The sequence below is a fragment of the Gigantopelta aegis genome, chromosome 8, assembly GCF_016097555.1.
Source record: "Gigantopelta aegis isolate Gae_Host chromosome 8, Gae_host_genome, whole genome shotgun sequence".
NCBI lineage: Eukaryota > Metazoa > Mollusca > Gastropoda > Neomphalida > Peltospiridae > Gigantopelta > Gigantopelta aegis.
Genome location: NC_054706.1, coordinates 64182013 through 64204910, shown reverse-complemented (window position 1 = coordinate 64204910; position 22898 = coordinate 64182013). Strand labels below are relative to the sequence as shown.

The window sequence follows — 22898 nt, the reverse complement described above, 5'->3', positions numbered from 1 at the left end:
CCCTATCCTAACCGGCCGCGAGCGATTATTTTAGAAATCATTGACTTCCATTGCCGCATCCTAACTGTACGCGTGCGACGCGACAGATTTATATGTCGCGCCGCACGCGTGCGGTTAGGATACGGCAATTGAAATCCATGATTTCTAAAATAATCGCTCATGTAGCTTGCGGCTGGCTAGGATACAGCTTTACCAGAGGACATATATTAATGCATCATAGACTAGAAAGTATGTAACAATAATAAATGTCATCATTTGGTGACTATTGCCTTAATTGCTGCATTGGTTATTTAGTAATAAATATATCAATTATTAAACAACACAAAACATAATTTATTTCATTTTTATTTACAATGTTTTGTGGCAGGTACAATTTCTTTCATGTCAGGCACAAATTGATTGGTGCAGGACATTGTGTCAGGTACACTAAAATGTTTTATTTCAAGGCTTGACATCCACTAAGTCAACAAATCAACTCGCACTAGTGGTGTCGCTAAACAAAACAAAGTTTAAAATAATTTTTTGTAAAGGTTCTTCAATCGACTGGATCCATTGATTCAAGCCATTATTTTTGTTGATGTTTAATATGACTTGCATGATTGTGTATCAAATTATAGTCGACCATCTGTTTCACTTCTAGTGTAACTGTTTACTCTAAGTTATTGACAATCTACAAACGTACAATGTAGGTTGATGTCCGTGAATACGTGTCTTGTTCTCTGATCTTTACCTAATGATCCTTGGCAGTCCCTTTGATAGATTATTAAGTATAAGTAGTACTAGTATATATATGAATTCAATATTGTGAAAACCACATGGAAAAACATGTTATTCGGATTAGTGGATTTAGTAATAGCTAGTATGGTTCCATTGTCTTGCTTGTAGTCAAGATCCAATGTTCAATACGTGTATGGAATATTTAATAGGCCTATATGGAAATTCAATAACAGAGACTTTAAAAACCTTTTTATTTTGTTTTTAATAACTATTTTGCTACCTGGATTAAGAAAGTGCACTAAAATATATGGCTATATGGCTTAAAAGGAAGCACAAAATTAAATGTGTGGCTGTTTACATTATTCAACATTTAATAATGGATGTTCAGACCAAACATTTTCAGGTTTTAGCCTAACACCCCAACATAGTTTTCACCAATTAATACATTAAAATGGCGTTGTAGCTAAAAACAAGAACCAAAAAACACAACCCCCCCCCCCCCCCACCCCCCATGTCCCCCCTAAAAAACACAAAAAAACACGAAAATGGTTCCATTTTGATTTAGCCTCATTCCTTGGAAACGGTGCCAGTCAATGATTTGTTTACGTTGAACATGTATTACTGATGTGTTTTGAATAGATTCTTCTGTTAAATACTTCCGGGATGTCACTTGAATTTTGTAAACCTATATGAAGTTAATGTAAAAAATCTAGTCTTGACTAATAGCTTTTGGGTTTCATTTTGTTTGTTTGCCACATGATCTTAAATTGATCACTTACCAAGTGTCCTTACTAATGTTTTTGTTATTAATACGTGTGGTTTTTATTCAGAGGGTTGGTAAAATAGTTGTATGTAAACTGAGCCCCTGAAGTGGGTGAACATGCTTGGGGGAGCGGGGGCGTTCGGGGGTATGCTATTATAAAGATATTGTTAAAATATAATAATTAATATATTGTTATATAGGCTGGCGGACTAGTAGAAATTCTGGTGTGCTAGTAAATTTTAATTGGTTCTGGTCTGAAATATTTCCATTTCTGCTCCCCTGTAATTGGTCATCACATCGGTAGAGCCAGACCGATCAGGCTTTCTGCCAGAGGGTAAAATTGGTATGGCGCCATACCCAGAGTTTTTGGCAGATTTTTTAGTTTAAAGTTAACCTTTTGACAAAGTTAATTACTCTTATCATTAATGTATGATTTTCCAAACCCTAACCCTAAACTTAACCCATTTTTTTTCTGGGGGAGGCCTCCCATACCCCCAGTTAACTGTAGTTGCATTCAATTCCATAGTGCTATACCCAAATATTTCTTTCTTGCAGAAACACTGCCAATGAATTTTCCATTACAATCTATCATTGGAAGATCACTATATATATATATAACATCTTTGGAAGATCACTATATAGATATATAACATCATTGGAAGATCACTATATATATATATATAATATCATTGGAAGATCACTATATATATATATATATATATATATATATATATATATATATAACAAAAACATGGAGCTAGTGTTTAGTATGTCTGCTGTTTATATTGTTGTTCAGCTGGCTTAGTGTGCTTGATTAATGCATTAATTGAATTGTGTTCATATCGCAATATGAGCCATACAGTGGGTCTGTAAGATGTTTTTCTAGCGAGAGCTTCAGTTACGACAGTGGCTTGAATAGGTATTGATTTTTTTTCTTTTTCCTTTGCGATCGACTTGCTAGTGATGGCTGTCATCCTAGCACACACTATACTGTGCCTCGGCCCTAATTGGTCGATGCTTTTTCTGACCATATTGGACAAATAAGCAATTTAGTGTCCACGTATTCGTGCTGGGTCCATTGACATGCCACTTCGAGTACTGATGTGGTTCTCTCTCTGTTTCGATTGGCCATGATCTCATATACATGTAGTTGTTACAGTAGTAATCTGTAAGTGATTTCTAGATCTACATGTACATATGTATATATACACTGTATATATTTAAGAATTGACCGCAATTATTTTTTGGTTCATGCAAGTATGAACCGAAAAAACAATGTGCACACTTTTCTATGATCCGCTATGCATACTTTAACAATACATAACTGAATTTATTTTGTTTGGCTTTAAATATGCCTGTAGTATTGTTTGTGTAAACTTCATTGATACTTATTTCGCATAAGAATGCGAACGTTCATTCACTATTATTTGAATCAGGTGATGTTTTGTAAATGACGTCATTTCCTCTAGCTGCTGTGCATTTTTACGGAAGGAATTGTCCTATTCGTGTTCAGTTTATATTTTATGAAAGTGAATGAAGGGGAACGTGTCTTAACATTTATGCTGTCTGTGCAACCGTTTAATTTTCGCCAACAGCTGTTGAACATCGCTTACAAGTAAGTTACAGGTGTGAAGTTTCCTACATGATTTGTTTGGCTAATGACATTCTCATGTCATGATTAAGGAAAAGGTTTTTTTGGTTGTGTTTTTTTTTAATCCATGCGTATAGATCCATATGTCAACTCAGCTATAGCATTTTCCATTAATTTATCGTATACATTTTTTGTAGCTTTCACGTGTGTTTTCTTCAAATATCTAAATATGATTGCCAGAATAATCAGGCTTGTTACACTAAAGTAGTGCGAGTCGGGGGGGGGGGGGGGTAGTAGTAGGCGTGGCTTAATTTTTTGGGGTTCATCGAGATATGAATGAGAAAAAAAAGCACCTCTGGACCAATCAGATTGCCGTAAAGTGTACAGACGCAAAGAAAATTTAATTATATATATATATATATATATATATGAGCCATCACATGCGAAAACCTACAATTTAGCATGACGTCAGAAACCGAGTAAACGCGGCTCAAAGTTTGACGTCACATGTAAACGCAGAAGTAAAAGTTGACATGCTGTTTGCGTTGTTTGTTTTCAAGAATTTAGAAGATGGCATCTTCTTCTTTACATGAAGATCAGTTTGAAGTAAACATATATCTGTATGTACAATGGTGTTTGGTTACTATTTGTACCTGAGAACATTGGTCGAGATCATTAGTGATACCATCAGTATTTTGATCCTACACATTTACAAGCAAAGGGAGAAGTCTTATATATCGATATGGTATGCAAGTATCACACATTTTTATAATGTACATGATTATACATAACATAAAGTTCAACAACTTTTCCAGAAGTTAAATACAATATTCATAACTTAGACCAAACATCAAATTAGGATCATATCGGGTTGCATGGGTCTACCACTCGGTTAGGCCTACCTGTTCTGTGGACTACAATCAACACCACTATTTCTACTCCTATTTCTATTTATAATCTAAATACTGAAAACTAAATCATTTCGTACCAAAAAAAAAAAAGAGTAACAATACTACATTTTAAGTTATTTATTTTACCATTGTTTGCAAACAAATTTACTGTCGTCTGCACACACATTGCGGTATGGTAACAGAAACGTTTCATTTATATACCTTTATTATACACCATGATGTCATTGCATAAGCTGGTCTAGAGATTAACATGCGTAGGTATAGTAGATCAATTCTCAAAAGATTGTTTCTCCCAATTTTATTATTATTATTATTATTGCTGTGTGTGTATGTGCATCCGTGTGTGTAATAATTATTAAATTATTATAATATCTGTTTACTTTACTCACTTCACATCATTTGTATAGAAGTAGTTGGTTTTCTTTCCTTACAAATTTATATTTTAATTTTACAAGAGCCTGAAGTACATGTAGGCTTACTCTTTGAGGCACATTTTTGGAATTCAAAATAGAAGACCAAGACTAAGAACAGTGGAAACGGAAGAAACAGTATGTGTATTAGATGATGAGCGGGACGTAGTCCAGTGATAAAGCACCAGCCTGATGTGGGGTAGGTCTGGGATCGATCCCCGTCGGTGGAGCCATTGGGCTATTTCTCGTCCCAGCCAGTGCACAATGACTGTCATATCAAAGGCCGTGGTATGTGCTATCCTGTCTATGGGATGGTGCATATAAAACATCCGCAGCTGCTAATAGAAAAATGTAGTGGGTTTCCTCTGTAAGACTATAGGTCAATATTACCAAATGTTTGACATCCAATAGCCGATGATTAATAAATCAATGTTCTCTAACTTTAACTGTATTGGATGAATATGATAAATACAGTCCAGCAGATGTTGACAATAATACTGAACATACATTGTAGAATGAAACACTTATTTGATGATAACACCAGTGAGCAGAATGACACTGAACCTCATCCAATTAGCACAAGTTACAACTTACAAAAAGGATGCAGTGGATTGTCTTTTAGAAAATAATCTGAAAATCACATTTATGACCATATTTTGAAGTTGAGGGAAATGGAAAAAGAGCAGAAGGAAATGTAGGCCTACATAATATTCTCGCTGGGTAAAAATTAAAGGAGGGCAGAAGCCGTCCCCCCCCCCCCCCCCCAAAAAAAAAAGACACCAGAAGATTTTTTTTTTTTTAAAGGTGGGAAACATGGTTACCGTATAGGCTAGCCCGAGTACTTCGACTACGTGTAGGCCTATCGTTGGGTATTGGTCGACTGTGCGAAAAGACATACCCCTTGTTTTAATATTATTTTAATAAAGATTTCAAGATATCAAAAAAAAAATAAAGGTGATACCCTAAATTGGGATAACATGTCTGTCTTCTTTTTATTTCTTCATCGAATGAATCGATCGCACCGATATCACCAGGTGATAAAAAGTAGTTTCATTTTTGTAAATGTGGTGGATATATAATTTGGCCCGCTATTACATTTTGCCGCCCCGCTTAAATGGAGCAGCGAGAACACTTGTCACAACAGAAACAAAACTAAATATAAAACCATTCGACCCTTTGTCCGTCCCAAGTATCAGGTTACAACATGCCCACTACCAAACGAAGAATGAAACAATATCGTTCGATAATACGACACCAACAAAATATGAAATTACTCCATAGTGGATACAGGAATCTAAATAAAGTGGGGTGGGGTGCAATATGTAACAGAAAATTGAAAAACATTGATGCGAAATGTTGTAGTTCGCTAAATTTCTGTCTCTCACTAATTAGTATTAGTCTACATTCAAGTATGGGATCTGTAAGAATAATAATAATAATAATAATAATAATAATCTTTATTTAAAAGAAGGTTACACAAATAGTAGTACACTAATCTCCCTTGTGGCCTTCTGTCTATTAAGTATTAAACATTATTACTCAACATATAATGAAATAAACAATGTAATAACAAAACACAACATAATTATTCTTCATTAAATGCATCAAAACTATACGGTAAATGCCCATGATGCATACATAATTAATACAATTTTTTTTTTACATATACAAACAAATGTTATCACAACTTGATATAATAATAAACAAATATAATTTAAACATACAGACTCCTGAGTAAAGATGTTGTTATGAATTTTTTATATTGTCTTTTAAATGAAGGTAAAGATACACTTTTTTTTTAATAGAATCTGGGATTGTATTCCATGTTTCAACACCAGAATATCTGAAGGAGTGTTTATACAATTCAGTATTGGGTCTTGGCAATACAAGATTATTATGAGTTGCTGATCTCAGGTTATATTTATTTGAGCCTGATGATGGTATGAAATAATCACTTATATATGCAGGTGTCAGATTGTTCAACGCCTTATATACTAATGTACCCATATGGTATGTGCACCTATTATCAAAAGGCAACCACTGTAATTCCTTAAAGAGATCTGCTGAAGGAGTTAGCAGTGGTTTATCAAGGATTAGCCTAGCCGCTCTTTTTTTTGTAGAGTTATTTTAAAAAATAAAATCAGAATATATCGCTTTAAAAAATAAAATAAATGAATATGTAACTTAAAATACTGGGTAAAAATAAAATGAAAAAGTACCGATTCCAAATCAGTTGATTTCATTGAAATTGGGCAGGAAGTAACCTAGAATAAGGTAATAACGTTGACGCCGTCTATTTAGATTTTGAAAACGTGACGGCATTAATGCTGTATTTTTACGAGATATAATTAAGATAGAGCCCAAATACTTGAGATTTAGTTTTTTAAGGTTATTACCTGTTAATTACCAAAAAATAAGACTAACTTTTTGTGTGTGCTAAGTTGTAGGTTTTCATTGATTTTGAGGTGAAATGTTTGGAGGTCAGTATGTTAGTATTTAATTTGGGCTTGCTTATTTTGGTGAAATTTTTTTGTCTCTTAGACCTTTTGACACCCAACAGCTAATTTTTAAAAACATTTTTGTGGGGTTACCACATGTCAAAAAAGTGTAGAATGGCACTTCATTCTGTAGACACAAAATCTTATTAAACTAAAACTACACCACCTAAATTTCGATCAGTTGTGTGTTATTTAGATATATCTAAATAACACACAACTGATCAAAATGTGTATACACATGCATGTATGCACAGTACAGTGACAGGGCTTCTAGAATTAAAAAAAAAATCCACTAGCCATGGGATCAGTGATTTTAAGAATATACTAGCCACGATAAAAAATTCACTAGCCCTACTTTACTGTAAGTTAATAAAATTTGACTAAATAATAGTAATAATCAGGGGCCTAATTAACTAAATTATTGCAACTGCGATATCACAGTGCAATGCTAAAAGAGGGGTTTGGGGTGGGACAGGATATTCATATTTCAGTAAAAAATCAGTAACTGTCGGGCATTGCAGTAGTAGTTATTTACTAGCCCAACATTGAGTATCACTAGCCATGGGAGTGGGGCTACCATAATCTAGAAGCCCTGAGTTATAAATAGTGATATGAATAAATAAAAAAGTACATGTATCAGTTTGTTTGTGAAGTGATTTTATGATGATAATAATGTAAATGTGTCGTAACCTAAAGATTTCCAGGTCTGTATTTTGTAGTATCCTGTACATAGGTTACAAGGGGCGGGATGTAGCCCAGTGGTAAAGCGTTTCGCTTGATGCACGGTCGGTCTGGGATCGATCCTCGTCGGTGGGCCCATTGAACTACTTCTCGTTCCAGCCAGTGCACCACGACTGGTATATCAAAGGTAGTGGTATGTGCTATCCTGTCTGTGGGATGGTGCATATAGAAGATCCCTTGCTGCTAATTGGAAGGAGTAGCCCATGAAGTGGCGACAGCAGGTTTCCTCTCTTAATATATGTGTTGTCCTTAACCATATGTCAGATGCCATATAACCGTAAATAAAATGTGTTGAGTGCATCATTTAATAAAACATTTCCTTCCTTCTGTACATAGGTTATAAGAGTCATTGTTAATTTCGATGCCTGTATTGAGATGTCTTATTGGTAGCTGATGTGGTTCTCTTTTAATTTGACTGGCTATTACAGTCTATGATCTCATGCAGCTGTAGTCAGCAGTAGAAGATTTTGGAGATATTCGTGCAGACAAATAACCGATTTGTACATGTATATAATTCTGTTGGTCCATTGATGTGTTATTTTGGGAGCAGATGAGGTTCTATTTCAGTTTGATTAGATGTTACAGATATTTCATTGTTTATATATAAGTAGTTATATATATATTATATTTTTGTTGGTGTTTTTTTTTTTTTGCTGTTGTTTTTTCTTCCAGAGACTTAACATTTTAGAGAAATTTCTAAAAATACTTCTATGTTCACCGTATATAATGCTTTGTGCTGGTGGGGTGGGATGTAACTTAGTTGGTAGGTACTGGGTTCGGATCCCAGTCGAGGCATGGGATTTTTAATCCAAATACCGACTCCAAACCCTGAGTGAGTGCTCCGCAAGGCTCAATGGGTAGGTGTAAACCACTTGCACCGACCAGTGATCCATAACTGGTTCAACAAAGGCCATGGTTTGTGCTATCCTGCCTGTGGGAAGCGCAAATAAAAGATTCCTTGCTGCTAATTGGAAAGAGTAGCCCATGAAGTGGCGACAGCAGGTTTCCTCTCAAAATCTGTGTGGTCCGTAACCATATGTCTGACGCCATATAACTGTAAATAAAATGTGTTGAGTGTGTGTTAAATAAAACCTTTCTTTCTTTCTTTCTTTATTAATAAAGCATTTTTATCACTAAAATTACATATTCAATTTAAAAATTTGTTTACAATACCAGTGTATCCAGAATATTTGCAATCATATGCTGATGTTTGCAGCAGTCGTTATTCATTTTACTAGCTCTTCATAATTAAAAAAAAAAAAATTATACTTATAAAATTAAATTATTAAAATGTAAAATCTGGTTTGAGATACTACAAACATTAAGGTGACAACAAACACCTTATATTAAAGATACTGATATGCTAAACAGGAAAATAGCTTTAATATTTAATTTCATTCATAATACAGGTATCTGTTTGTCGTAAACATCTTACAATGGAATCAAAATCAGGACAGGCCCTTTGCACTTTGTGCTGGTGATAAAATAATATCAGTAACACACAGTGATTTCTAAACTAGACCTCTCCTTCACTGAAGCTAGCCACGTTAAATTGGCGATGATTCGCATTGCAAATCACACCACAGGGATTTCTTCTTTGATGATCTAAAAGTTTTACAAATTCAGAGACAGCTATTATAACAGAGTAGAATTACATGTATGACTCCGTTAACTGGCTGGTTCAAAACATTTATAAATTAAAAAATTTAATAAATAAAAAAAAAAAAAATATTATTATATATTTGTCACGAGTATTTTTTAATATGGAAAATATCAACCGAGTCTATGTTAATCAGTATTTGTCGAGGGTCTGCAGGGACAAATACCGATTAACTAGACGAGGTTGATATTTTACATATTAAAAAACATGTTTAACAAAGTCTGTTTATCCTATAACACTTCTAAAAATAACATTTAAATTAAATTTTTAGTAAACCACAGTACTAAAGTTGCCGCCATCGGTAATGTGACGTTATTTCGATTAGCACAAATTAGTTTGACGTCACGCATTTTAACTAAATCTTTTGAAAACGTTACACTCAGGTACACAGGTCTTGTTGGCTTGTAAGCAAATGACCCATCCACAGCAACACATTACCTAGAGACCTTGCAAATTTGCAAACCATTATTAACCAGGTTGATACACTAAAATTATCACATGGGTTTATGACATGGATATCATGGGTAAGTTACAGGATAAATATATATATTTTGGTGTGTCTTGATTAGCAGACACCGATTTTTATCCACATTATGTGATCAAGGCACATGCTTATAAAACATTTAGACCAGACTCGATCTCTAATGATGTCACATGCATACGATTTGTATGGTGTTGTCATGACATTAGTATCTCACTCTATTAGAGTCTAGATTAAAAGTGTTATAAGCACCAGGCCTGGTGAGGGCAGGTCTGGTTATGGGTAGAACTGGTATTTCATATTTTATTACGGATTAATACTAATAGCACTCATAGCGTAGGAAGGGGGTGGGGATCAGCGATGGTTTATATATTTATACGTGTATTATTATATATGTGTGTGTGCCCACCCCACCCCCCTTCCTTAGCCTGTGAATAGGCATTAACAGTGGTTATTACAGATGCCATCTGTTACAATTGTGTGCATTGGCCAAACACAATTTTTGTTTAAAATGTGTGGTTCTGGAATCTCATGTTACCTAGAAAAAAGTGCCTGACCTTTTTTCATTTTTTTCCATATTTTTGAGGTTGTTGGGATTTAAAAAATAATAATTTAATGGTTTTATTTTATTATTATTTTTTTAAAAATTAATATGTAGGTAAAAAGAGTACATACATAGCATGTTATTTGCACCTGTAGGGGTGAATGTAGTAGAGAAAAGCTGACCTACCCAAACTAATTTTTGTAAGTCATGTCAGACACACCATATTTTTTTGTTAGGCCTTACTGTCCGATTATAGGTTTTATCTGTCTGTCCAGCCCACATATATATATTTTTCTGGATGTTTTTTTGTATTTTGTGTATAGCTTTATCATGTACTGTTATAGATTCAGTTTGACTTTCATAGTGATTTACCCATGTTTCACAATGTTATGGCTCTTGAATTTAGGAGACACAGATTTTTTTTTTTTCCTTAGCAGGTCATATTTCTTTAAAACATAACACTTAGGTCATAGTTTACTTCCTATTTCGAGCCCTGTAAGTTGTGTGTTAAATTGGATTGTTAGAAATGTCTGTAAATATCTTCTTAATATACAGTGTGAATAAAGTTAAACACTTTATTGAGTATAGAAGATACTATAGCTATAGTTACAACTTCAGCCTACATGCAACCTGACCACCTATTTTGTTTTCTCATATTTTTAGGGGACGTTCACAGAACTGAATGGGGGTTAATCATTAAGAATCTGGATAACAACATTTATTCATATTTGCATTATTACCAAACAGCTATATATAGGGTTCCAAACAAACGACTATGCATTTTTACATGGAGTACAACTTATATAGAGCTGGATGTAGCCCAGTGCTAAAACAATCGTTTGTGCACTTTTGGTTTAGGATTGATCCCTAGACAGGATAGTACATACCATGGCTTTTGATATATCAGTCGTGGTGCATTGGCTGGAACGAGAAATAGCCCAGTGGATTATTTTGTAAGCACAGCGTCGGTGGGCCCATTTGGTTATTTCTCACTCAAGCCAGTGCACTGCAACTGGTATATCAAAGGCCATGGTATGTACTATCCTGTCGGAGATGGTGTATATAAATGATCCCTTGCCACTAATGGAACAATGTAATGGGTTTCCTCTGTAAGACCAAATGTTAAAATTACTAAATGTATGACATCCAACAGACAATGATTAATAAATCAATGTTGTGACATTAAACAAAACAAACTTTTTACAACTGCTATTGTGAGTAGAAGATTGAAATATATGGTGATATGTTTTCAGACAGCTCATTTTGCCCGAACGTCTTCATTTTTTTTTACTTGAATATGCTCTGAAGAGTGAAGACTGACTACCAGTCAGAATTACCAAATGTTTGACTACCAGTAGCCAGCGATTAATTAATCAATACGTTCTAGTTAAAGGGTATCCATGGATCTAATGTTGAAATAAAAATACCGGGTGATAACACAAATAAACTGTTTTATTTGCCACTCATCAAATTCGCCAGTTGCAAATTTTAACAACAATTGGCAAATTTTATTTTAATTTAACGAAAACAATTTGTGTTATAATTAATATTTTGTTGGAAAATGGCTATAAATTAGCATTTTTCGAATAATTTGGCGACAGTTTCCGATTACCCAGAGCTAGCCCTGCAACATCTTTATTGGGTATATCCCGTGCTGTGACATGTTTATTATTGTTTATTTGATCTCTTAAGCCAAATGCAATGTGATCTCGGCATTGCTGAACACACGGAATCCCCACTGTCCTGAAGCTAATTGATTTAGTATTAACTGTTATATTGATTTTGATTGCTTCTTGTACGCATGCTAGGGCAGCTGGCCATCACTTTTCACTACCCACTGCTAAGTGTTTACATCACACAGGCATTTATATATGTTTTGTGCATGTACATGCATTTATATTTGTTTTGTGCATGTGCGTGCATTTATATTTGTTTTGTGCATGTGCATGCAGATGTAATAGTTATTACACCTTTCTTGACTGGTTGTGAACTTAGTACTACTAAGTGGAATGCTGGTGAACTTAGTACTACTAAGTGGAATAGCTGGTGAACTTAGTACTACTAAGTGGAATAGCTGGTGAACTTAGTACTACTAAGTGGAATAGCTGGTGAACTTAGTACTACTAAGTGGAATAGCTGGTGAACTTAGTACTACTAAGTAGAATAGCTGGTGAACTTAGTACTACTAAGTGGAATGCTGGTGAACTTAGTACTACTAAGTGGAATGCAGGTGAACTTAGTACTACTAAGTGGAATATGCTGTATGTGAGTTTAACTGGGGAAGTGACACAGTTTGCCTGAGGTACAGTGTATACAAATATAGATCAGTGGTTTCTTTTTTTGGCTTGATGAAAAGTGTGTACCCCTTGGCTATGATGTAAGATGTCACTTACTGCTTTTAAAGAGTGTGCCTGTCCTCTTCTTTTTTCTCTTTTTGTTTTATGTCTCTTTTTTTGTGGTCTTTTTAAAACTTTTTTTTTGTGACATGTATAGTATATTTCATGCAATGGGTATTGATCATCAGAAAGTAATGTTTCATTTCATCTTAAGTGAGGATCACAATGTACAAATGTCACATTTATGCAAGTTTACGTGTATAATGTAAGCTTGATATTTTTTACTTCACTACACATTCAAAATTGGCCAAATTATTATATAACAGTGAAAAAAGTGTTATGTAAAAAAAAATTGTGCCCATTTTTTAGGTTTTTTTTCTATTTATTTCCTTTTTTTTTTTTTAAGGAGGTTTATTAATGTTTTCTTGTCTCCATAATAAGTGAGCAAGTGCTCACGTTTGTCTCATAATTGTTCAAGATGGGTGTTTTTTTCTTGAATTTGAAATTCCTTACCTGGTTTTATCAGCAAAGCAATAATTTGCTTCTGCTATTTCCAAATGGAGAAATTTGTTTTTATTCTGTTAAATTAAGGAATAACCCTGCTATGTTTTTCAATTTGAGGACATATATTGGTGAATTTCTTTCTGTCGCAGATTGAGTTTTATTGACAGTGCATTAGCTGAAATTTTAGTTGTAAACCAATGAGATTCATTCTTCTTATAAATGTCTTCAATTAGATCTCTCTCCTCCCCCCCCCCCCCCCCCCCGGACTGAGTAGCCGGCATGGGCAGGCACCTGCACCCATGACAGGCGTGCGCCACAACAGCTTGCTCTGAACATGCACGTTAAGCCCTACGACCTGACCTGATCGTTTTTTTAATCTACATGCAGTAGCTAATGATTAATTAATCATTGTGCTCTACTTACTGCCTTCAAACAGGACACTGATTACCCATTGGTTTGTGTCCATTTGTTATGAGCTTGTAACAGCATGATCCGTTGATATCTACATGTAATACTACTAATAGCCAATGATTGTGTTCTATTCACTGCCGAGGTTGTGTTATTATTACAAAACCAAGCAAACAGGACACCGATTATCTCTTTATTTGTGCCCACCTGTTATCTTCCTGTGACTACATGATCCTTTGATACCTATGTGTCAATGGTTGTGTTCTACTCACTGCCCTGGTTACGTTATTACATGTATTACAAAACAAACAAGACAAGACAAGAATTTTATTTAATATTTAAGTAATATTAACCCAGAAGACTGACCCTCTCAATGACAATTTGCAAATATTTACATAGTTTACATAAAAGTGATTTTTTAAGTTGTAGCAAATAACTGGTAAAAGGTAATTGCACTTGCTGTGTTGGTATAGTAACTAGGTATATACATATTTTGCTCAGGAGATAAAGACGTACATTTAAAAATATAGTAAAACTCATCACCAACATCAGTGTTGCACAAGTGACATATTCTGTTTTCTCTCTTAATATTAAACCATCTACTGGTTTCAATAGGAAGTCTGACATTACCCAGTGTTCGAGATTAATGGTATCCCGATATTCCAGGGATATCAGAATTTAATTTTGGATACCAGACATCAATAACCCAGTATCCCACTGGGATACCATATAATGTGGGCTTTTTTTGTTTGTAATCCTGCGGGGTTTTTTTTCCGCAGAAACAATGAAAGTCGTAATTTACTGGTAAAGTTAAGTAACAGCATTTTCGAGCTCGTACCCAGTCTAATGCTATGCCGTAACAATATCTCCCCAACTCGTACCCAGTTAATGCTACACTGGAGCAATAGCGGTGTAGCAATAGACTGGGAACCGCTAAGTCGCTATTGTTTTTGTTGGATGTTTCCTCCCTTCAAATTTTATTTGAGATATTGATTCCACATCTGAAGAAAAAAGATATATCATTAGTAATTTCAGAAACACTTATAGATTACTGCTAAATATAAATTTATGTCAGTATTACGCAAAAATAGACGGCGCAAATCTTTTTGCCAATTCCGTTTGATTGCGAATTTCACGAATTCAGCAATTTCGTTTGTGGTATAGCAATATAGTCTGCAAATAAGAACGGTGTTGTCCAAGTTTGTTACGATGTTATTTATGAATTTCGTTTAAGTGGGATACTAAATTTTCAGGTGGGATACCAGATTTTGAAATGTTAGTATCCAACTGGGATACTGCCCAAAATTTTTAATCTCGAACACTGCATTACCAGTTCTAAATTTACAAAGAATTCTAGCATATTTTGTTGACTTTCAAGCAGGACACTGATTACTCTTTGATTTGTGCCCACCTGTTATCTCCATGTGATTACATGATCCTTTGATATCTACATTTAGGTACATGTAGTAGCCAATGATTGTCATCCAGTGCACCACAACTGGACAAATTTTAAGGCTGTGGTATGTGCTTTCCTCAATTCCTGTCTGTGGAAAGTACATATAAAAAATCCCTTGTTGCATTAGAAACAAACTGTAGAGGGTTTCCTCTGATGACTATGTGTCAGAATTACCAATAGCCAATGATTAATTAATCAGTGTGCTCTAGTGGCATCGTTAAACAAAAGGACCTTTTTTCCAATATTTATGTTCTACTCACTGTCCTAGTTGTATTGTTATTACAAAAGCAAACAAACAGGACACTAATTACCCTTTGATTTGTGCCCATCTGTTATGTGCATGTGACTAAATGATCCTTTGGTTGTGTTTCTATTCACTGCCTTGGTTGTGTTATTATATCAAAACCAAACAAACAGGACACGGATTACCCTTTGATTTGTGCCCATTTTTTTATCTCCATGTGACTACATGATCCTTTGATATCTACATATAGTAGTCAGTGATTGTGTTCTACTCACTGCCCTTGTTGTGTTGTTCTTACAAAAGCAAACAAACAGGACACTAATGACCCTTTGATTTGTGCCCATCTGTTATGTGCATGTGACTACATGATCCATTGCTTGATATGGTGAGTGCTGGCCGAGATTTGCACATTTCCTGCCCATGCTACAGCTCCGTGACAGATGGCCATAATCAGTGGACCTGTTTAGACATCATCACCATTGAACACTGAGACAGGCTTTTCTCCCACACGTAATAATTGATTATTTGTACTGAACACACTGCTTGGCATATTTTGTTTAACAATTTGCCATGAAAACATTTCCAAAGCTGCTGCATGATTTGCTTACAGTTTTTTCTTTTCTTTCTCCAACTCAAAACGGATGATTTGTATTACATCACACATGAGTATTTTATTAAACGTTTATGTGATGGAATTCTTTCATGCAGTTTCAACATTTTACAATTTAATCAATTCTAACTGTGTCACCAAAACACTGAAAAACCCATTATCCTTGGATGACAACAAAATGACATTTTCAGAAAATGAGATGTCGATATAGAAAACTGATCTTGATGATGTAATTTATTTTTGTACCGGGTATATGGAACTATACAATCTGCTATTTGTAATTATACAAATAGGGCGGGATTTAACCCAGTGGTACAGCACTCGCTTGATGCGCAGTCGGTCTGGGATTGATCCCAATCGGTGGGCCAGTAAACCTCGACTGGTATATTAAAGGCCGTGATATGTGTTATCCTTTCTGTGGGATGGTGCATATAAAAGATCCCTTGCTGCTAATCGAAAAGAGTAACCAATGAAGTAACGACAGTAAGTTAACCATACGTACGACACCATATAACCATAAAATAAAATGTGTTGAGTACTAGGATTCGGGTTGCAGGAATGACCCATTCCTCGTTAATGCAGGTGGTGTCACCTTAGATGATAAGGTGTAATAAGACTACTAGGATTTGGGTTGCAGGAACGACCCATTCCTCGTTAATGCAGGTGGTGTCACCTTAGATGATAAGGTGTAATAAGACTACTAGGATTCGGGTTGCAGGAATGACCCATTCCTCGTTAATGCAGGTGGTGTCACCTTAGATGATAAGGTGTAATAAGACTACTAGGATTCGGGTTGCAGGAACGACCCATTCCTCGTTAATGCAGGTGGTGTCACCTTAGATGATAAGGTGTAATAAGACTACTAGGATTTGGGTTGCAGGAACGACCCATTCCTCGTTAATGTAGGTGGTGTCACCTTAGATGATAAGGTGTAATAAGACTACTAGGATTCGGGTTGCAGGAACGACCCATTCCTCGTTAATGCAGGTGGTGTCACCTTAGATGATAAGGTGTAATAAGACTACTAGGATTTGGGTTGCAGGAACGACCCATTCCTCGTTAATGCAGGTGGTGTCACCTTAGATGATAAGGTGTAATAAGACTACTAGGATTTGGGTTGCAGGAACGACCCATTCCTCGTTAATGCAGGTGGTGTCACCTTAGATGATAAGGTGTAATAAGACTACTAGGATTTGGGTTGCAGGAACGACCCATTCCTCGTTAATGCAGGTGGTGTCACCTTAGATGATAAGGTGTAATAAGACTACTAGGATTTGGGTTGCAGGAACGACCCATTCCTCGTTAATGTAGGTGGTGTCACCTTAGATGATAAGGTGTAATAAGACTACTAGGATTTGGGTTGCAGGAACGACCCATTCCTCGTTAATGTAGGTGGTGTCACCTTAGATGATAAGGTGTAATAAGACTACTAGGATTCGGGTTGCAGGAACGACCCATTCCTCGTTAATGTAGGTGGTGTCACCTTAGATGATAAGGTGTAATAAGACTACTAGGATTCGGGTTGCAGGAACGACCCATTCCTCGTTAATGTAGGTGGTGTCACCTTAGATGATAAGGTGTAATAAGACTACTAGGATTCGGGTTGCAGGAACGACCCATTCCTCGTTAATGTAGGTGGTGTCACCTTAGATGATAAGGTGTAATAAGACTACTAGGATTTGGGTTGCAGGAACGACCCATTCCTCGTTAATGTAGGTGGTGTCACCTTAGATGATAAGGTGTAATAAGACTACTAGGATTCGGGTTGCAGGAACGACCCATTCCTCGTTAATGTAGGTGGTGTCACCTTAGATGATAAGGTGTAATAAGACTACTAGGATTCGGGTTGCAGGAACGACCCATTCCTCGTTAATGTAGGTGGTGTCACCTTAGATGATAAGGTGTAATAAGACTACTAGGATTTGGGTTGCAGGAACGACCCATTCCTCGTTAATGCAGGTGGTGTCACCTTAGATGATAAGGTGTAATAAGACTACTAGGATTTGGGTTGCAGGAACGACCCATTCCTCGTTAATGCAGGTGGTGTCACCTTAGATGATAAGGTGTAATAAGACTACTAGGATTTGGGTTGCAGGAACGACCCATTCCTCGTTAATGCAGGTGGTGTCACCTTAGATGATAAAGTGTAATATTACTAATAATAAGGTGGTTTGTTACAATAAGCAGTTGGTAAAGGCATGTCGATGTAGTTGTTGATTGGAAGTTTACTTAACAATGGTTTACTTAGCAATTTATTTTTGTATATCATTTAAGAGCCAATGTTTTTGTTTGCTTGTGTGGGTTTTTTAACTAGGGAATTTTTGTTTTTGTTTTTTTAGGCATTTTAACACACACACCCCCCCCCCCCCCCCAAAAAAAAAATACAAAAAAAATGCACACACACGTACACACATTTATTTTTGCCAAAAACTAAATATTTTAGCCAGTCCATACAACAATTATGACAGCAGTTGCTAGGGTAAAAAACGAAATACTGACAGCTTTTTTTTCCAGAATTCCAGACTTAATTCCACCAGCAACATGTCACCCACAACCCAATCACCTTTGAAGACCCTGCAGACTATTTACTGGAGGTTTTTTCTTTTCCCCAAGGTCATTTTCACCTCTACAGTTGACTAATTTGGCTATTGACAGAGTGAGGCTCTGTATTTATTCATTGACTTTGGTCAGACTTGAACAATATACATATAATTTGTTTTATTACATAACATTTAGTAAAATATCTTATAAAATATTAGTGCAGTAATAGTTCATTAGTGAAGTGTTATGTTATCACCACTTTTGAAAGTGTTATTCCCACTGTAAATAGTGTTATTTCCACCGTAATCCATTCCACTTTTGTTTTAGCTAGATTATTTTATAAGAATCTACAACTGAGAGTAATGTAATTTGAATTTTTTGTGCATTGATTTATCCTGAAGAAAGATCCTCAACCTCAGTGTGTGCAATGTCAGTGTACTCTGATGGTGCGCCACATTTTGGTGGGGTGTAAGCATCTGAAAGAAACTAGAAAAGATATATTTGGTCAGAGAAATGTGATGGAATCATTTCAATTCCATCCAGAACTTTTATTACAATTTCTTCGAGATATTGACTTTTATTCTAAATTTTAATACATGTATGACCTATCTGTGATATTTATATTTTTGCATTTCTTTACACTCTTTTTATTTGACTATTGAATTTTTATATTGATGTGGTTCATCATTTAATGTTTTGCATTTACTATATTTTGACACCCAATAGCCGATATTTTTTGTGTGCTGGTGTGTCGTTAAAAACATTAATTCATTCATTCATTGAACCCATAACTGACTGAACTTGTAAACAAGTATACTGCTTTAGCCCACGACATGACATATCTGCATGATTGAATAAACATAATTTAAGCCTTATATACCTGATACTAGTGACGTTAATATATTCAGATGGAATACAAACAAAAATATCAAATACTAATTGAGAAATCACAGATGGCACGTTTAGCACAGGTACATACCCGTATATCATGCTTGAAAAAAGAAGTTTGTTTTGTTTAACGACACCATTAGAGCACATTGAATTATAATCATGGCTATTGGATGTCAAACATTTGGTACTTTTGACACACAATCTTAATTAAAGAGGAAACCTGCTACATTTTCCCATTAGTAGCAAGGGATCTTTTATATGCACCATCCCACAGACAGGATAGCACATACCATGGCCTTTGATATACCAGTCGTGGTGCACTGGTCATAATTAATGCCAGCCACTGAGGATTCACTGACCAAATTGTTCAATTTGTGTCCAAAAGGATCTTGTCATTTTGGGTTATTCATTTTGTAAATGTTGAGTGTGTTGTTAAATAAAACATTTCTTTCTTTTTTCTTTCATTTTGTAAATATTCCTTGCCATTTAATTTTTTTTAGTTAGTTTGGAAGTCACATTAAATTTTTTTTTTTTATGAATAATGGATGAAGTTGGAAAATGCATCCACAAATGTGGACTCATGAAAATTCATGAATCCACACTTCATTTTATATTTGCCACTACCATGTACATAGTGACACTACATGACATTGTACTTATTAAAATGATGACATTGGCTGGTTATACGATTTATACTAATTGTGGCATTTCATACTACTCATCATGCCATTACAAATGAAGTGTGCAATTTCATACCACTCATCATGCCATCACAAATGGAGTGTGCAATTTCATACCACTCATCTAGCCATCACAAATGGAGTGTGCAATTTCATACCACTCATCTAGCCATCACAAATGGAGTGCAATTTCATACCACTCATCATGTCATCACAAATGAAGTATGCTACTTCATACCACTCATCATGCCATCACAAATGAAGTCTGCAATTTCATACCACTCATCATGCCATCACAAATAGAGTACAATTTCATACTGCTGATTATGACATCACAAATGAAGTCTGCAATTTCATACCACTCATCATGCCATCACAAATGAAGTCTACAATTTCATACCACTGATTATGACATCAACAATGAAGTCTGCAATTTCATACCATTTATCATGCCATCACAAATGAAGCCTGCAATTTCATACCACTCATCATACCATCACAAATGAAGTCTACAATTTCATACCACTGATTATGACATCAACAATGAAGTCTGCAATTTCATACCACTCATCATGCCATCAACAATGACGTCTGCAATTTTATACCACTCACCATGCCACCACAATTCCTGCAATATGACTGCAGTCTTCACTTCATGATATATACATCATAATTATTTGACCTAAGAAAAACCCTTTGAAATATTCTCTCTGTTCTGTGTTTCAGAATGCACCGCCTAGGACCCATGGATTAGCCAGACTGACCACAAGCGTCCTGGCTTGATGGAGCTGGCCGCTGCTCCGATGATGGCGTTCAGTAGTATCTTCAAACGAGCAACCAACTTCCTCGGCATCCACAGCGCCGACTCCCTGCGACCGCCCCCACTTGACGGGGAGATCATCTACTGCAAGAACAATGTCTGTGTGCATCCCCCGGCCCCTCTGTCCTTCGAGACTGAACATTACCCAGGATACCTCACTGTCCGAGCACACGAAGATCAGGTAATTGGGTGTGTGTGGGTGGGTGTGGGGGTGGTGGGTGAGTGTGTGTGTGTGTGTCACTGTGTGTGTGTGTGAGCGCACGTGTCTGTTTGTGTGCACACACGCGCGTGTGTGTGTGTGTGCATGATTGTATGTGCATTTGTATGTGGAGTGAGTGGGGCGTAGCCCAGTGGTAAAGCACTCACTTGATATGTGGTCTGTCTAGGATTGATCTCTGTTGGTGGACCTATTGGGCTATTTCTCATTCCAGCTAGTGAACCATGACTGGTATATCAAAGTCTGTGGTATGTGCTATCCTGTCTGGCATGGTGCATATTAAAGATCCTTTGCTTTTAATGGGAAAATGTAGTGGGTTTCCTCTCTAAGACTGTATGTCAACATCACCAAATGTTTGACATCCAATAGCCGATGTTTAATAAAGCAATGTTCCCTAATGGTGTCTAATAAAACAGAATTTTTACTTTGTGGATGGAAGTGCATGTTTTTATGTGTGAATGCTTGTACATGCAAGGGACAGGCGTAGCCCAGTGGTAAAGCGGTCACTTGATTTGTGGTCGGTCTAGCATTGATCGCTGCTGGTGGGCCCATTGGGCTATTTCTAGTTCCAGCTAGTGAACCACGACTGTTATATCAAAGTCTGTGGTATGTGCTATCCTGTCTGTGGTATGGTGCATATTAAAAATCCCTTTTAATGAAAAAATGTAGCGGGTTTCTCCTCTAAAGACCAAATGTTTGACATCCAATAGCTGATAATTAATAAATCAATGTGCCCTAGTGGTGTCGTTAACAAAACAGAATTTTAACTTTGTGCATGGAAGTGCATGTTTGTATGTGTGAATGCTCATACATGCAAGGGACAGAATCTACACTTAGCTTAGTCGGTAGCAAGCTCGCCAGATCAAACACCCACAGACTCATTCTCTTATTGGGATTTGTTCCTGTACGACTGGTATATCAAAGACTGTGGTATGTACTGCCCTGTTTGTGGGAAAAGAACATATATTAAAGATCACATGCTGCTAATGAAAACATGTAGTGGGTTTCCTTTAAGACTATTTGTCAGAATTATCAAATGTTTAACATCCAGTAGGCAATGATTAATAAACCATTGTGCTCTAGTGGTGTTGTTAAACAACACAAATTAAATATACATGTATGCATGTCTTTACTAGGAGCAAAAAAAAAGGTATGTTTTATATAGATCTACAGGTTTATCATGTTTTTTTTACACCCATCTGGTGTATTTGGCCTAATGGTCATAGTTTTAACATATATATTGGACTTGCCTGGTTCAGGAGTGTCGGAAGCACTTAAAAGTTGGTACGGCCATGAAAGCAATGTATATGATTAGATCTGTACAGTGTACTATCATAACTATGCGAGCATTATAGGAAGAGAAAAAACTTTCCTGGCCCAAAAAGTTGTATGGTCATGGCCGTACCGGCCGTACTACTTAGACGCTACAGTGGTTTATTGTTTATATGTAGGCAAATGTACATACAACATTTCATAACTAAAATACACTAATATTTCATAAAGTGCTAAATAAACAGTTCATTACCATTCTTGGCAAACAACATATATAATTACAGAAATATTTATATAAATAATGAACCATTTCATGCTGTTTTCTTTATCTACAAAAATATTTCACATGTTGCTTGCTGTCACAGAAAAGTAGGGCAGCCTCTATATATGTAATATAATTTTAAAAATATCTGCAAAATTTTGTAAGACGTCATTTTTTTTTACATCCTCTCAGCTTCTGTTCCAGTCAGAAAACAATTACATTACAATCATCAGCTACTTGGTGGATAATATTTCTTGACTTGACTGTCACTAGCTCAGCAGTTCTTTAGAGAATTTTAATTTTTTTATATATATACATTTGTGTTTTATGTATTTATATAC

The 22898-nt window shown here is 35.8% G+C and overlaps 1 protein-coding gene across 2 annotated transcripts in view; it reads left to right on the top strand.

Moving 5' to 3' along the window:
- Positions 1–22898, top strand: part of LOC121380144 (TBC1 domain family member 16-like) — a 54687-nt gene that overhangs the window by 6284 nt on the left and 25505 nt on the right. Inside the window, exon 2 of one of the 2 annotated variants that reach the window (XM_041508930.1) lies at positions 20713–20987. In XM_041508930.1, coding sequence (XP_041364864.1) covers positions 20769–20987 — 219 coding nt within the window. In that variant the 5' untranslated portion in view covers positions 20713–20768. Of the gene's footprint in view, positions 1–20712; positions 20988–22898 lie in introns of those variants that run through there. The other variant, XM_041508931.1, reaches the window with a different exon arrangement.